The following is a 15851-nucleotide window of genomic DNA, read 5'->3' as shown; positions in this document are numbered from 1 at the left end:
TAGAAAGGAAAATAAGAATATTATAAAATTACGATATTCCCATAGGAGCGCATTATTAGATACAAAAATAGTAATATGATATATCGTGTTTAGGTATAGCAGATAACTTTCTCGATTCGTCTGTGTATCTCGAGCGGTCGACGTTAGCTTATTTTAAGACAATCCAAATGTACAGACGCTTCAATCTCCGCTCGGCATCCTTTGAGAGAACTATATGCTTCGCTTACTAAGATTAACTAATTAACAAAATGGTTGACATTTGCCACTACAACGTTTTACAAAATGAGGTATACGGCCGTTATTTAACCGCGAACAAGGATTTAGATTGTGGGGAATTAATATTTACAGATTTACCTGTCACTGTGGGACCTAAGCCAGGCAAGTTTACTATATGTAGTACAAGTTAACTCGGTTTACAGCACACTGAATGTGAACACAACCGAATACTTTTTAACGATATGTAATTAAAGGATTAATTACAGTATTTTTCTTTGAAGAACCTGATTATGTGACACTATGACCTCGCGTAAGAACATTTAGTAAATATTCTAATTAGCTTAGACTGCTTTAAAGCTTTTACATCTTTCGAGATAACACTCTTTCTCTTTCGCCTTTTCCAAATTATAACAACAAAAAATCAAAGCAACAACTTTTTGATGGTAAATATTTAATATTTACAACAATTTTGTCTCATTAACCTCTAGTTTTATTTTCTATCACTAATTACAAGTACGTTTTTTTCGTATTAACTTTATAGAGCGCTAAGTTATTTAAATAAAACACAACAATCATCTGTTTACACTAAAAACATTTCGTTTGATTTGAACATAAAACAAGTTTTTTAAGATGCTTTTCTTTACACACACAATAAACTTCATAATCCATCATATCAAAAAACACCTATATAATATATTGCTTTTTCAGATACCTCACCGTTATGCCTAGGATGTTACTGTCCTGTTGAAAATTCCGTATGTTCGCGCTGTAGTTGGCCAATATGCAGCACTGAATGTGAACAGTCACCACAACATCTGCCGGAATGTGATGTTTTTTCAGAAGCGAAAGTGCGTTTTCAGCCTATAGAAGACTGGACAGCTACCTCTCCCCAACTGGATTGTATAACGCCTCTGAGGTATGTTTTAATTCGAAGCTGTTAAAATTTAAAGCTTTATCATTATTTATATGTATTATAATATCTATACAGTAACTGTTTCAATTACCCTACAAACCAAAAGGGAACAAAACCGACTTTTTGTAACTCCTCTGCATACGGTGTATATTACAGATTGTTACTAGCGAAGGAAAAAGATTCGGAAAGATGGAAACGAGAAGTTGAAGTTATGGAAACTCACACAGAGGCTCGAAAAAAGAGGCCGACATGGGAAGCCGATCAAGTCAATATTGTAAATTATTTGATTGAACATTGTAAACTTAGTAACAGATTTTCTAAAGAATTAGTGGAGCAAGTATGCGGAATTTTAGAGGTGAGGTAATGCTATTATGCTTTAAAATAAAAAAAATTGCTTTTAATAATTATTCAACAAATAAATTGCAATAAATTTCGAGCCCAGTCGGCTTATTACGTTACCTATAGTTTTTAAGTAGAATTCAACGTCGATAGTGTGTATCATGATTGTATATCATACAAAATACCTACCTATAATACCAGGTATATATTATAATTTGTCATAATATACGAAAAAGTATGTAAATATGGAGAGTGTATACAAGAGGGTCGGTATGAAAAAGTTGGCAAAGCTACAAGGCCAATGACGCCAGAGTTTTGCTTTAAAAAACATGCTGTCTGAGTTCATTTAAAATTTTACAATAGGTTTATGTACCTACTACGTTCACTTTGTGAAGTATTTATTATAATTTTCATTATTCCAGCAAAATCATCGTGGATAATTTTTTTGTGTTTTAACGATTTCTCATAATTTAAAATAAAACTAATTATAACGGATGAATCGCGTATATTAATTATTTTTAAACATCCCGACGTTTCGAGCACTTTGCAGTGTTCGTGGTCACGGGTAGACCAGTAGGTCAGTCTACCCGTGACCACGAACACTGCAAAGTGCTCGAAACGTCGGGATGTTTAAAAATAATTAATATACGCGATTCATCCGTTATAATTAGTTTTATTTAAATGTGTAATAATCGCGAAAATTTAAGACAACATTATGTGATTTCTCATAAGTTTATAATTTTAAGGTAAATGCAGTAGAAATTCCTTCGCGTGGTGGCTTCAGCATACGCGCTGTGTATCCTCGCTTAGCAATAGCTTGTCACAGCTGTGTACCTAATATTACACACACCATTCTTCACCAAAATTATGAGTAAGTTATCTAGAAACGACCGCAACTTTGAGACAGCTATATAGGTACATTATATGCTATTAATAACGCATTTTGTTAGAGTGCAAATACGAGCAGCAGTACCGATAAAAAGCGGCGAAATCCTGCACTTAAGTTACACCCACGTCTTATCACCTACTTTAATACGTCGAGAACATTTATTGGAATCTAAATTCTTCAACTGTGAATGTCCTCGGTGTGCTGATCCCACAGAGCTTGGAACACATTTGAGCACTCTGAAGTGTAATAAGTGTGACAATGGCTTAATTCTTTCAACTAATCCTTTGGGTAAGTTAAAACGATTCCGCACTTAATTTCTTGTATATCAGGGTTCTACATAAGGATTTTGAACCATTAATAGTTTTACTAATGTTAGTAATTTGTTTTTTACCTATGGTTTAAGAATACACGATCACTGGTGCCCGCCAGCGCGTGGTGCCTTGATTTCAACACCACTTGCATCCTGGAAGACTAGCTTGTGTGTAGTTGCTACAAAAAAAGCACCTCGTATTGACAAATATTAATTTGTTAATAAAAATATTTCGTTTCAAGATAATGAAGCACAATGGAAGTGCACAGAAAAGAACTGTGAATTTAAAACAAGTGGTCCCGCTATGCGTAAGATGTTAGGCGTGGTTCTCGCAGAAGTGGAACAACTGGACGCTCTGGATCCTGGACCTACTGCTATTGAACTCAGAGAAGCTACTATCAAAAAGGTAAAATGATTAATGCGCGTTATTAAGTTTTGGAGCTCCGAAGATTATATTATTATATTTATTGATTATTAATATTAAATCCAACCATAATGGGTGGTAAGCAAACTCAATCCATTCGGAAAAAAATTCACGAAGGAGTAAAGTATAATTTAACCGTTTTACTAGATTAATTTGGATTTAATTGAGTAGTGTATTTAACAATTAACTGATATAAGTACGTCGACCTTACCTTAAAATCATGTTGAAGGGGATATTTGTTGAAGGATGATGTTTTTCTTTTTCGTAAAAAGTAAAAACATATAAAATACAAATATCAAATCAATGAGGATAAAATGAACCTCTACAAAAAAAATCTTTTACATAATTAAGACTATTTGGTGATATTGAACGTTCGTGCCGATTTTCAAACGAAGCATACTCTTAATACACTTACCTAATTAAATGTGTTATTGTAAATAGTTAAGAAAAATTATTGAAAATAAGATACAAGATGGCATTTTTGACCACTTATTCTGCCTACCAAAAATCGTCACGAGCTTCAGAGTGATCCTACATCTAACAATAAAAATATTTATTTCAGTATAAGTCAGTGTTCCATCCACGTCACTCAATACTCCTCTCTATTAAGCACGCCTTAGCCCAACTATACGGCCGCGTAGAGAATTATACGATTGATGAACTACCAGACGTGATGTTAGAACGCAAAGTAGAGTTCTGTCGTCTCATATTGAAAACGTTGGATGTTATATCACCAGGAGACAGCAGAATGAGAGGTGAACAGAATCCCAACATTATTATCTAGAAATTTATTCCGGAATTACGAATTATATGAGTACTGATGCCCACTCCCTAGGGTGAAAGAATCTCTAAATAAATTTGACAGGAATAAAAGACTTGCTATGGTTTATAAGCTTGGGACTTGAAAAAGGAGTAGCAATACATGTATGTATGTTCGCAAACAAAAACCATTGAAGTAAATTAAATTATATTTGATATGCAGACGTCAAACCAATACTGCATATATAGAGCCGATCAAATGGCAGTATTTATGGCAAGCGTTCCGACCATGTTATTGAGTATTATCGTGATTACGTTTAGAAATTTTATATGCCAAATATTATTGATATAATCTTCGTATGAATACGACATTTATATAATACAAATAATCTCTTATTTTAGGTATGATGTTTTACGAGCTACATGCACCATTAATGTATTTGGCTCGGAATGAGTTTGGAGCTGGTCTCATTACTCAGGAAAAATTGAAGGAGCGATTGCAAGAACCTTTGCAGTGCTTAGCCGATGCTGCCAGGATACTGAGTAGAGAAGACCCCCAGAGTCCTGAAGGTATTACTGGTAATATTGCACAGCAATCTATGGAACAACTGAAAGCTAGCTTAAATTCGCTGTAACAGTTGCAAATTATGTCATAAATATTTTACGGAGATAGCTTATTTACTAAAATCCTTTAAACTTTTCTGGACTGACTTGTCTATATTATAGGTTAATTTTTATTAATTTACTAAAACTTAAATACACATAGTAAAATATTTTTTTAAATGTGTAAATTAATGGTATTAATATTTACTTTTTTTTACTGGGTCATTTACATAGATTAGGCTAGAACCTAACCTGCTATTTATAGTTATTTTGTTTCGTAGCTGTAGTTACGAAATATAATATAAAATTGTGTAAATATAAGATAAGAAATAACCAACATTATTAGTTTTATTTACCTTCTTACTATTATGAATTTACGACAAATGCACAGAATATATAAATATTTGTAGTAGGTATGTACTCATATAAGATGGATAAATAGGACTATTAAAAAACCAAAACTTTAAAATGTTTTATTTATAATATTTATATTTACATTATATGTATATCATAATATAATAGGTAATTATTTCATTTTTAGCAAATAAAGCGTGGGCAAAAATTTCAAAATGTTTATAGATCATCCTTTAGAGGAGTCTAAAATAACGAGGAATCTTGGAGTGAAGTTTGAATAATTCGTTACGTTTTCAAGAACACCCTCGCTTAAGTTTAGAATCTGTAGGTTTCAGGCGATCGGCAAGGCTAAGACTGTGGAATTCTCAGTAGGATTACTTCGATGTCCATTAATCCTTCAAAATTTTGTTTCAACGTTACCGCGTTACTCACATAGGTATAGCTGCTTCCCAAATAGCAAAAATATCTAAATAGCTATCTTCTGTATAGAACATATATATACATATAATAAATTCGTCAAATGCATCCCCTGATGAAATCCTAAACAAACTTAGTACCTACATAATTTCATAAAGTTCACAGAGCCATCTAGACTTGTTACACATAAACATAATTATACCTACTTAGATTTCTTTATACACACAAATGTAAACTAAATAAAAATCTTGTCAACCTATATTTTTTTAAGGTAGAAGGGCTCATTCAGCTTTGCCGCCCGGTCCTCTGACTGGCTTAGACCACCACTGCCTTAAATTAAAAAGCAAAAATCCTTAGTGCCCTTAATGTATTCTATTCTTTTATGAACACATAATTTACTACCACTCTAATTAAAACAATCCTGTCCTCAAAGCTAGATGAGGAAAGGCCCCGGTGCATAGAAAAAGAATCGGGCCCCCACCTTCGCTTTTCCATCCCTCTTTAACTAATAACCCTTTAAAATGATAGATACCAAATAACAAATCTTGTGCGCAGGGTTGTGATTTTCTAGGCTCAGAAGCTTAAGGTAAAAAGGTTTAGAGGGCCCCCTGAACTCCGGGCCCTGGTTTTCCGTAGTCTACTAGGAACCCTTATAGTTTCGTCATGTCTGTCCGTCTGTCTGTCCTGGCTCGTTCTCCGCCGTTTCTACACCGATTGTCACGAAAATTGGTAGAGAGATGTATGCTGATAGAGTCGGGATGGCCCAGCGGTTAGAACGCGTGCATCTTAACCGATGATTGCGGGGTCAAACCCAGGCAAGCACCGCTGATTCATGTGCTTAATTTGTCTTTATAATTCATATTGGCGGTGGTTATTACTGGGCGGTGTGTTAGTAAATTCAAATCGTTTGTAAAAAATACATTGGTAGAAAAAACATATTATTCGATACAAGATTTTGTAGATGATAGATATTAATTTAAATAATTGTATTTAATTAACACGACTTTGTATTTTTTAAATGTTAAAAAAGAGTAACTACTGAGTTTCTTGCCGGTTCTTCTCGGTAGAATCTACTTTCCGAACCGGTGGTAGCTTCACTTAATTGTAAAATGACGATTCAAAAGTGCTTGTAAAAGCCTACTTGAATAAAGTTTATTTTGATTTTGATTTTTGGTGAAGGAAAACATCGTGAGGAAACCTGCATGTGACAATCTTCATAGAAATTCTGCCACATGTGTATTCCACCAACCCGCATTCGAACAGCGTGGTGGAATATGTTCCAAACCTTCTCCTCTAAGGGAGAGGAGGCCTTTAGCCCAGCAGTGGGAATTTACAGGCTGTCGTTGTTGTGTTTGTATACTGATAATCCAAAAATTGGTTGTTAAAATTATCAAAAAATAATTATTTTTTACCCCCACTCCCATACAGCAAAAAATTAATTCGAAAAAAAAAATCTACTTACCCCATCGTGTGGGGTATCGTTAAAAAGGTATCTTTAAATACAACAAAAATTGCCTTGAAACCACGTGGATCAAACTCCCCAGTCTCGAGATATACTAATACAAAGTTAAAATTAGAACGTCGTCCCCCCTTAACTTTTGAAATACTATTACAATAATTCTGAAAAAAATGTGCTGTATACCTCCAAGTAAGTACATTCAACGAAAACTATAGCCGACTCTGCATCATACATAGTTATTTTTATACAACTCGAGCAACTTATAACGTGCAGTTGCCATAACTAAATGGTAATGTTTCGAAATAACTACCTACAAACTATAAAAAGAAGTAGGAATGTTACATACAGAAGTGGACTAGGGTAGAAATAGAGATAGCTAAATTTCCATCTTATGGCTACGGAACCCTTTCATGTGCGTGTCCGACACGCTCTTGGCCAGTTTTTATTATTTACATACGAATGGTGTGAATATTCAATATATTGTAATTATTTCAGTAATTAATGATTCGTATGTCATTTTATTTTCTATACAATTGAAAATAAGACGCATAGAAAATATATATTGGATAAATAATGTAATATTATCATGATGTTGATTGGCTCGACTATAGTAGATATGCGTATACGCAGTTTCTCGCACACAAACTTAAAAAATGACAAAAGATATATTAAGATTAATTATTTTTTAATATAATTATCTGGACTTAATTTAAGTTTTTTTGGTAAAAAAAATATTATTATAATATAATATATAGAAGAAAAAAAAGCGTTAAAAACGTTTATTTTGGATTAATATATGTACATACATTTACTAAAACTTTATCTTTTTAGGTTTTTTGGATGTTTCTTGAACAACAGATTTTTCTTGATAGCCTAAATCTTCAATATTGTCGTCATTTAGAGTCTGCAGCTTTATAGAGGTCTCTTCTTTTTTGTTATTTACCTGAAAATCAAATACGTTTGCTAATGCACTTAATTTTATATAATTTTTTTTATGTTCTTAGGAATCTTAGGCTTTTCTTCTACTATTCACTTACGAAATAAGTATCCCATCAAAAACATAAATGTGAAATATATGTGAAGTTCCATATTATGCTATAGGTCACAGTTGTTGACTTCAAAAGAGGTGAGATCTAAAGTGGGTGCTAAGTTCAATATTTAGTCCGAAAATTTACTTATAACTACATATAAAAATATATATATAAATTACGAGAATATAATGTAATGATATGCGAAAATTTGATGAAATGAATGCCGAAAATAATTATATCAAAATGGCTTGAAATACATTTTGGATCTTTTCCTATACGTAATATTAAACATATATCTATACCTCAATTAAAAAAGAGCTTTATCATGTAACACATACACTTTAAAAACTACATTTGACAAATGTAAAGAAGTTTGGTTTGAACAAAAGTAATATATATATTGAGAACAGTGATATATCATAACCATGTAGTTCATAATTATTCTTAATATTGAGTTAATGCTTATTATTGGAAATAGCATCCACATTTCCAAAAACTTAGTTTAAGAATTAAAGATGAGCCTTTTTTACTAAAGCCTTTGATTCCCCTAATTTACAACTATGCATGTTTGTCAATGTCAATAGATTGCCACAAGACCCTTTGGACTTATAATATTAGTATTTTCATTGAAAAGTAGTTCACAGTCATAAATTATGATTGCTAAATTGCAGATGTCTGTCAATCTGTCAACCTTGTCAATAAATTACAAAAGTCATTTACAAATTATGATTTATGAAAACAAGCTTTGAATCTTATCTATTTATATGCTTCTTTTAAAACACTAACTGAAGTCAATCAATTTATGAAAGTGACATATATTTTATTTTATAAAAGTATTAAACTTAAAGCTCTAGAGCTTTTAATATTTGAGTTGCTAGGATGAAAAAACTATATTTTTTACAGCAAATATCAACATAGCAATCAATCATATAGCAATATTTTCACTTGAAAAAAAACACAAAAAAGTTTAACTTACCGTTGGACAATCCTTCCTCAAATGAGTAACATCTCCACATAATTTACAACATCCACCATTGGGGTACAGACCCTTGGGATTATCAGGACATTGTCTTGCTATGTGCCCCTGTAATCAGTATCAGTATATTATATAAAGAATTCTTCCTTACTCTTCTTTATTAAAATTATTAATTTACTAACTTGAATGTTTTGTTACTAATGAAGCTTTATCGGAGGATAAAATGAAATAAGCCACAAGAAGTTTTCAGGTATGCAATATGCAGTGAGCATGATTATGCATTATGTTTAGTGTAAACATGCAATGGTATAAAATTATTGAATAACAGTTTCTATTTTAAGATCTCAACATCACATTGGCAAATTAATATTGCATGTGTAAAAGAGGAATATAAATATTTTGTGTAAAATATACTAATATTATACAGATAGATGACAAATAATGTAAAACATGAAGTACTTATGAATACTTACGGATTCTTTACAAATAAAGCATGTTGCAAATCTGAATTCTTTGTCCCTTTGTACTTTGCACTCAAACTGTCTGTGCTCAGTGGACCCACATTTGAAACAGACACCTTCAGCTGAATCAACGCCTGGTATATTTGACTTTAAGTCTGGACAGTCTGACAGATTGTGTCCACCTTTCCTACAATTATAACAGACCTCCCTTTTGACTCTAGCCAAGGCTTTTTCAGCTCGCCGCCTTTCCAGCTTCATTGTTCTCTGCACTTCACTTTTTGGTATTCCTTTCTTGATCATGTTCTTTTTTAATTCATCAAGTCGCTCTGCATCTTTTTTCATGATTGGAAATCCATCATATCTCACTAGTTCAACTTCTTTACCATTAATAATGAGTTGGAAACTTTTGTCATCAATAGGTTTCCTCCTCTGTGCTTTACCATTCTTTATTTTATTTTTAACTTTCTTTGAACCCTCCGAATTATATGAATTTTCATTTTGATTATTTGTGTTGGAAGAAGCTGATTTATTATTTTTAGCATTATTATTTTTTGCTTTAGGGTATTTATCTTGTATATTTTGCATATTATTGGCAGTTTCTGACTGATTGTTTTGTATATTGGTAGTTATAGATGGACTACTATTTGAAACTTGTGATTTAGATTCAGATAATTCTTTCTTCTTTTTGTTCTTTTTTTGCTTTTTCTTTGATACATTTTGTTCAGATGATAAGCTGACATCATTCTCATCTTTATGTTCTAACTCTGGAGTTATTTTATTTTTGTTTTTCGTAATTTGATTTTTTTCATCATTACATTTGTCACTGCTCTTCTCATCAGAAATTTCCGGTTGGCTTACTGGTTTTTCTTTATTTTTCTTTTTATTTATATTTTGTTTTGGTTTCGATACATTTTCAGATTCTGGAAAATCACACCATGTGGCTTTTCTCTTTTGAACCTTATGTTCTTTAAGGAAGTTATTGTAATTTTCTATTCTTTGTTGTTCTGCCTAAAACATAGGAAAAGAGTAGAAGAATAAATCAACTAATTATTTGCAAAAGTAATAACTGTAATAAAGCCTGAAATCATAATTACCTCTTCTCGTTTTTTGCACTCTTCGCTATCAGTTTTAGCTTTTAACATGTGTTCTTTCATCACTTCCCATGGTGTACTGTCTTCAGGAGACTTAAGGTTAGAGGCTTTTGAGCCTTTTGCCCTTGCGAATCTAGTCATTATGTTTATTTAAGGTTATTTTCACAAATTACAGTTTCGTAGAAATTGTTTTAAATAATTTGTTTGTAATACAGTTCCCACTATAAAATGAATAAGAGGCCTACCGACATTATCCAATTTTTATAATTTATATTTCGTTTATAACCTTATGTTATGTATTCCATGAACTTATGACACATGTGGAAGAAACTTCAAAAATGACAATTGTCAATGTTATTATAATTTGAAAGACTCATTTAGGTGTTGCTACTATTAACTCGAGTTAATATATACAATAATAGGCTATTTGACAATGCGAAAAATAAATTGTGAATTATTGTAATCAGTGCAGATTATGAGTTTAAAAATGGATGTTGTCTTAAATTTTCGTCATTATTACACATTTAAATAAAACTAATAACGTTCGTGGTCAACGCTGTAAAGTGCTCGAAACGTCGGATTGTCAAAAATAATTAATATACGCGATTCAAATCCGTTATAACTAGTTTTATTTAAAAATGGTTATTTACTAACGAAACTTAAATAGGTAATACTAAATTTATTCAAAAATCAATAAATAAAAATGCATTTTTTCAAACGTTTGTCACGTGACACAAATCGCTCCTGATTGGCCGGGCTTATGATGAAGACACTTTCTTGTAAACCTTGCTTTTCTACTATATGTAGGACAGATTAAAATACAGCAAGGTGACGTCACCAACCCCATTGTAGCGCCATATTGTCCAAGTAGCGTTTTCGCACGTTATTTAAATATGGAATTTTTAATATGGTATTTTTCGGCAAATATGTACTAGATTTAAAAAAATCAACTTTTACTGGGTTCCTTTACCTCTACTAAATAATATAAAATGTATTTTAAAAACCAGTCAAATAGCCTATTGACAACACGAATAAAAGGTTAAAAATGATTTATTCAATATTAGTATACATAAACACATTTAATTGACCAATACGTTTACATCGTTACTCACATGATTCATATCATTTGGTTTTAATAAAAATATTATTTTTGTTAAAACCATCAAGTCTTTTTCCCAACTTAAAATTTTAATTTCTTGTAACACATAATAAAATTCAAAGATCATCATCCTCCTGCCCTTATCCCAATTTTATTTGGGGTCGGCACAGCATGTTCCTTCCATACTTCTCCGTCAGACGTCATCTCACAAGTAACATTCTTTCTAGCCATATCGTCTTTCACACAATCCATCCATCGTTTCCTTGGTCGTCCTCTACCTCTATATCCATCCACATCCATGCTTAAGGCCTTCCTCACAATGTGTACCTCATTCCTCCGCATTACATGCCCATACCATAATAGCCACCTTCCACATAACTGCTCGGCTATCGGTGTCACTTTCAAACTTCCTCTTATGTACTCATTCCTTACTCTATCCATTCGCGTAACACCACACATTCCTCTCAGCATTCTTATGACTTATCTCCGCAACATGCAATTGTAATTAATAAAATTCAAAGATGACTTAGAATTTAAAACTGCGAGTATCTATTTACAATACAAATTTTACAACGCTTCCATGGATGTGCAAGCTCTGTCCTGCTATGAAATCCATTGATATTACACATATCATGAGAGCTAAGTTAATATTTATTTAAAAAAATACGCTGCCAATACGATCTTAGTCTTTAATTTACTCAATAACTTGCACCTACAGATTGAATTCTGAGCATAAAATTTTTGAATATCTAAATGCCATTCATTTCCATTATTGCTGTGTTAATCAAATTAATTCCGACATTAAAATACAACCATATCCATTTATATGCACATATAGCAGACGTTTAATAATACATACATGTATGCAAGTTCACATTTCAATACTATAATATGTACGCATACATACACAACTCGCAGCTGTTTTGTTATAAAACTGATATTGATGCACATGTCTGCTCGGCTGCTTGATCTCGGGTGCAGTAACAGTAAACCATGACGCTTTATTTTTTATATACGTAAATACATTGTATTTTGCACTCTACCCGGGTTCGCAACTTCGTCAAGCGGGGCGGGAACGGCTCCATTAGCACTATGATGCAATTGGGTATGCAGTCATGAAAGTTACTTCTGGTCTAGCCTAGGCTTAGCCCAGCCCAATACGAAACAAGCAGCAGCAGAAATGCAGTCACTGTCCACGATACAGTAGGGTAGCGCGGTATCGCTCTCACCTGTGTGACCTCGGCGCTAGTAACAATTTCATCAAATGAAACCCCTAATTAAATACAACCAAGAAATAGAGTATTTAGGTCGAATATATATAGCGCGAGCCTTAAAACAACATATTGAATAAAAAAAGCTCTTCGTCAAAACTATCCATTTTCTTAGATTGCCAAAACCTGACTGATTATAAGACATTGCGTCGCGGTGCGGTCCGATGCGTCTGCTATATGCTTTGGCGCAATTTTGCAATGCGATGCGTTGAGGCCCGCTGCGGCTATAGTTTGCGCGAGCCTTTATACTGCAAATTTAATAATTCCTATTCTTTCAGTTTCTCGAAATAGATAAGGTAAAAATATCTGCTCCCTTTTTACAAACAATGGCAACAACAACAAAAAAACCGTAAACTATACTCGTTAATTAATACTGCTTATTTGCAAATAAATAAAGACACAAACATTTTATACTTTTTTTTTATTCGAACTTAATTTTGCCTCAACTAATTTAATCCAACTTTCGTACTGTTCATTGTCTTCATCGTCTATTTCGTCACAAAACTTATCGATATCTTCATCTTTTGGCTCCTCCTCAATATTTTGGTTTATATTTTTATTACTATTTCTGTCATTGCGATTTACTGACACTTCTCGCGGTTCGCCATCATCGTCATCGAATATTATTTTCTTATTTTTGTTACTACTGGATTTTGTTCGTGACACTTTCTTAGTTATTACTGAAGCATTTTCTGAATGTGACAGATCTTCATCATTTGATATTTGAGCTTCATCGCCACATAGCATCTTTTTAGACGTAACTGCTTTGTCGGACTTATTATCCTTATTTAATTTTTTCTTCTGTTTCTTTTTCTGAATTCCGGAATCCTTGTAATTATTTTTGTCAATATTATCATTTTTCAAATCGTTTTTATTCTTTTTACCCATGACTCTGTAAAGAAAATTATGATTTAATATACATTAAAAGAAAGACGTGTCTCGCGCACCTTCGTCAACCAATGTCATGTAATATCACTTATCACAATAAATATAAATAATTGTAAAAAAAAATGATCTTAATGTTAGCATACGTGTGCATTTTTTTGCATAAGTATACATAATTAGAATTTCACTACATTGCCATGTCGTGTGAAAGAGACGGTATATTAGTACAGCTCTCTACAAGTGGTTTTGCTCTGTGGGCCATTCCTACGGGTTTCTGCGTTTCGAGCTCATAGCGCTCGAAAATATATACAATTATCGTTTTTATGTTCTTTCCCAGCTCAAAAAATAGGTACTAAATATATTGAAAATCACTTCGTAATTGAAAATCCATCCTTTATACGTGTATAATATATATGATATCAGCGGAATATTTCATGTATAATACAATAATGATTTGAGTATGACTTTAATCTCAAGATTAGCAATATTATTTAATAACAACATTATCATATTCATTACATTTGGTACGCGCTCCGCCTTATCTAATAAAAAATAATATATAAATATATTTGATAATGATACACAATGTAATTTTTACTCGTTAAACTGTTTCGTTTAAAATTTATATTTACATATTAGATTTTACAATAGAAACAAAATAATTACTGTAGTGAACTCATATATTTGTTATGTGCTCATAATTATTTGATGTACTTGTTAAAACAAATAGCTTATTTTTTTCAATTAATACATCTAAAATTGCATTGGAAGTAAACTGTACATTTAATGTTATAATTTATAATTAATATTTGTACGCCTGCAAATAAAATTATTAACAGTTTTATTTTTTCACAATGTTACCTTAAAAGATTAACTGACGAAATCAATCAGTCGATTGATGTAACCATACTATAATTTTATTTGTTAGACTGCTAATTAAATACTAATTTTTGTATATTTTAAGAACGTAAAAACATTTGACATCAAAAAAGCTGTCTTTTGGCTTTTACTCAGAATTATTTCGCACTATCTCAGTACATTGTTTATGTTTTTGTATTCTGGATTGTACAACGTTAGTTACCAAACGTACTAAGTTTTTTAGATCGGCACACTTTAATCTGTCAACTACAGCGTGCATCTTAACCGAAGACTGAGGGTTCAAACCCAGGCAAGTATCACTGAATATTCATATGCTTATTTTGTATTTATATTTCATCTCGTGCTCGGCGGTGAAGGAAAACATCGTGGGGAATACATCCTGCATGTGTTTAACTTTATAGAAATTCTGCCACATGTGTATTCCGCCATGGAATATGTTCCAAACCTTCTCCTCCAAGGGAGAGCTTTGTGCTCTCAAGAGAGAGATTTGTGCTCATTGCCAAGTCAAGTAATTATAATATAAAGAAAACTATTGATACAATTACTAAATGTTGATTTATAACTACAAAATATTTTAAAGAGGACTTGGTTTCTATAAGATCTCAATTTTTTTTACGATGGAAGGACTGCATCGAGAGACTTGGCATTTTTTTACATTTAATGTTTTTTGTGGGATGATACATTATTTTTTCAATACTGATTAAAAATAACTATGTAAATACGTATTAAAGCGTTTCTGAATGTTCTACTCTAAGGGGTGAAATACAAACCAATGCGGTGGTATGCGGAGAGGTCATAAATTATTGTATCCTAAGTTAATTTTAAAATATATTCAAGTTTTTCAAATATATTCAAATTCAGTTTATTATAAGATTCACTTATGTTAGTCCAATTTTGGAGAAATTTTAAATAGTTATTTTGTCTGCGATATGTAACGCTTTTCCTCACTTCGACTTTTTTTTTTGATAATGCATGCATTATAGATAATTTTGTTTATTAATTACAGCTTAAAATATTTTTATTTTCGGCCTTCAAAAATACTTAATTGAGTATAAAACTTAGTTACCTTGTATTTGTACTGATTATAAAAAACACCATCAGCTATTATATTTGAATGCCATTTATAATAAATTTCATAGAATCATTTTCAAAAGGTCACCAGTGTTTCTATTTCAAGTTCATAAGTACTTCTTCGAAAATGTAACTATTAATAAATATCCTGTTCATGAGATAAATCACTGCGAATCGTCTATTAATGTCTATTTAAAATAATTTACATAGTAAATCATACGTATTGGGAAAATCGTAAAATTAATTGCCCTAGAGATTCGTGTTATTTAGATGCTGAAAATTAGTTATAACACTTAACACAGTACTATTGTAGTAGGTATCACTGAAGTGATTCAGTAAAATTGAATTAAATAACAAGCCGTGCGATACGCCCGACTATTAAGCCGAAGATAAGTGACTGAGCT

At 32.0% G+C, this 15851-nt stretch overlaps 3 protein-coding genes across 4 annotated transcripts; 1 reads left to right on the top strand and 2 right to left on the bottom strand.

The window, feature by feature from the left end:
* Positions 1–25: 25 nt before the first annotated feature.
* On the top strand, positions 26–4576 carry LOC124536829 (SET domain-containing protein SmydA-8). 2 transcript variants are annotated; one of them, XM_047113452.1, is made up of 8 exons: positions 26–378; positions 925–1132; positions 1286–1484; positions 2215–2339; positions 2419–2645; positions 2910–3073; positions 3654–3846; positions 4253–4576. In XM_047113452.1, exons 1-8 carry the CDS (start codon positions 249–251, stop codon positions 4483–4485), a joined length of 1479 nt encoding a protein of 492 aa, XP_046969408.1. In that variant the 5' UTR covers positions 26–248; the 3' UTR covers positions 4486–4576. The 2 variants fall into 2 exon arrangements, with proteins under 2 accessions (XP_046969408.1, XP_046969409.1); XM_047113453.1 differs by having other exon boundaries at positions 206–526; positions 4253–4575.
* Positions 4577–7446: 2870 nt separating this feature from the next.
* On the bottom strand, positions 7447–10584 carry LOC124536918 (zinc finger CCHC domain-containing protein 9-like). The gene is made up of 4 exons (XM_047113584.1): positions 10246–10584; positions 9164–10159; positions 8691–8798; positions 7447–7626 (listed from the first exon to the last, which is right to left on the bottom strand). Exons 1-4 carry the CDS (start codon positions 10381–10383, stop codon positions 7495–7497), a joined length of 1374 nt encoding a protein of 457 aa, XP_046969540.1. The 5' UTR covers positions 10384–10584; the 3' UTR covers positions 7447–7494.
* A 2383-nt stretch (positions 10585–12967) lies between these two features.
* LOC124536805 (uncharacterized protein DDB_G0286591-like) lies at positions 12968–15700 on the bottom strand. Its single transcript, XM_047113409.1, has 2 exons — positions 15443–15700; positions 12968–13504 (listed from the first exon to the last, which is right to left on the bottom strand). The coding sequence occupies exons 1-2, from the start codon at positions 15472–15474 to the stop codon at positions 13021–13023; spliced, it is 516 nt and encodes a 171-aa protein (XP_046969365.1). The 5' UTR covers positions 15475–15700; the 3' UTR covers positions 12968–13020.
* Positions 15701–15851: the final 151 nt, after the last annotated feature.

The sequence above is a fragment of the Vanessa cardui genome, chromosome 17 (genome assembly GCF_905220365.1).
Source record: "Vanessa cardui chromosome 17, ilVanCard2.1, whole genome shotgun sequence".
Taxonomy (NCBI): Eukaryota; Metazoa; Arthropoda; class Insecta; order Lepidoptera; family Nymphalidae; genus Vanessa; species Vanessa cardui.
This window is presented reverse-complemented; position numbering and strand designations above follow the sequence as displayed.

Bases quoted from the DNA above. Each gene is read 5' to 3' on its own strand.
- LOC124536918 (XM_047113584.1), bottom strand. From the start codon at position 10,383: ATGACTAGATTCGCAAGGGCAAAAGGCTCAAAAGCCTCTAACCTTAAG. The intron at 10,160-10,245 runs GTAATTATGATT...CCTATGTTTTAG, and splicing joins AGTGCAAAAAACGAGAAGAG to GCAGAACAACAAAGAATAGA. The intron at 8,799-9,163 runs GTAAGTATTCAT...TACTGATTACAG, and splicing joins GCTTTATTTGTAAAGAATCC to GGGCACATAGCAAGACAATG.
- LOC124536805 (XM_047113409.1), bottom strand. From the start codon at position 15,474: ATGGTGTTTTTTATAATCAGTACAAATACAAG. The intron at 13,505-15,442 runs GTAACTAAGTTT...TTTTCTTTACAG, and splicing joins ATAATCAGTACAAATACAAG to AGTCATGGGTAAAAAGAATA.
- LOC124536829 (XM_047113452.1), top strand. From the start codon at position 249: ATGGTTGACATTTGCCACTACAACGTTTTACAAAATGAGGTATACGGC. The intron at 1,133-1,285 runs GTATGTTTTAAT...TGTATATTACAG, and splicing joins GATTGTATAACGCCTCTGAG to ATTGTTACTAGCGAAGGAAA. The intron at 3,847-4,252 runs GTGAACAGAATC...CTCTTATTTTAG, and splicing joins AGGAGACAGCAGAATGAGAG to GTATGATGTTTTACGAGCTA.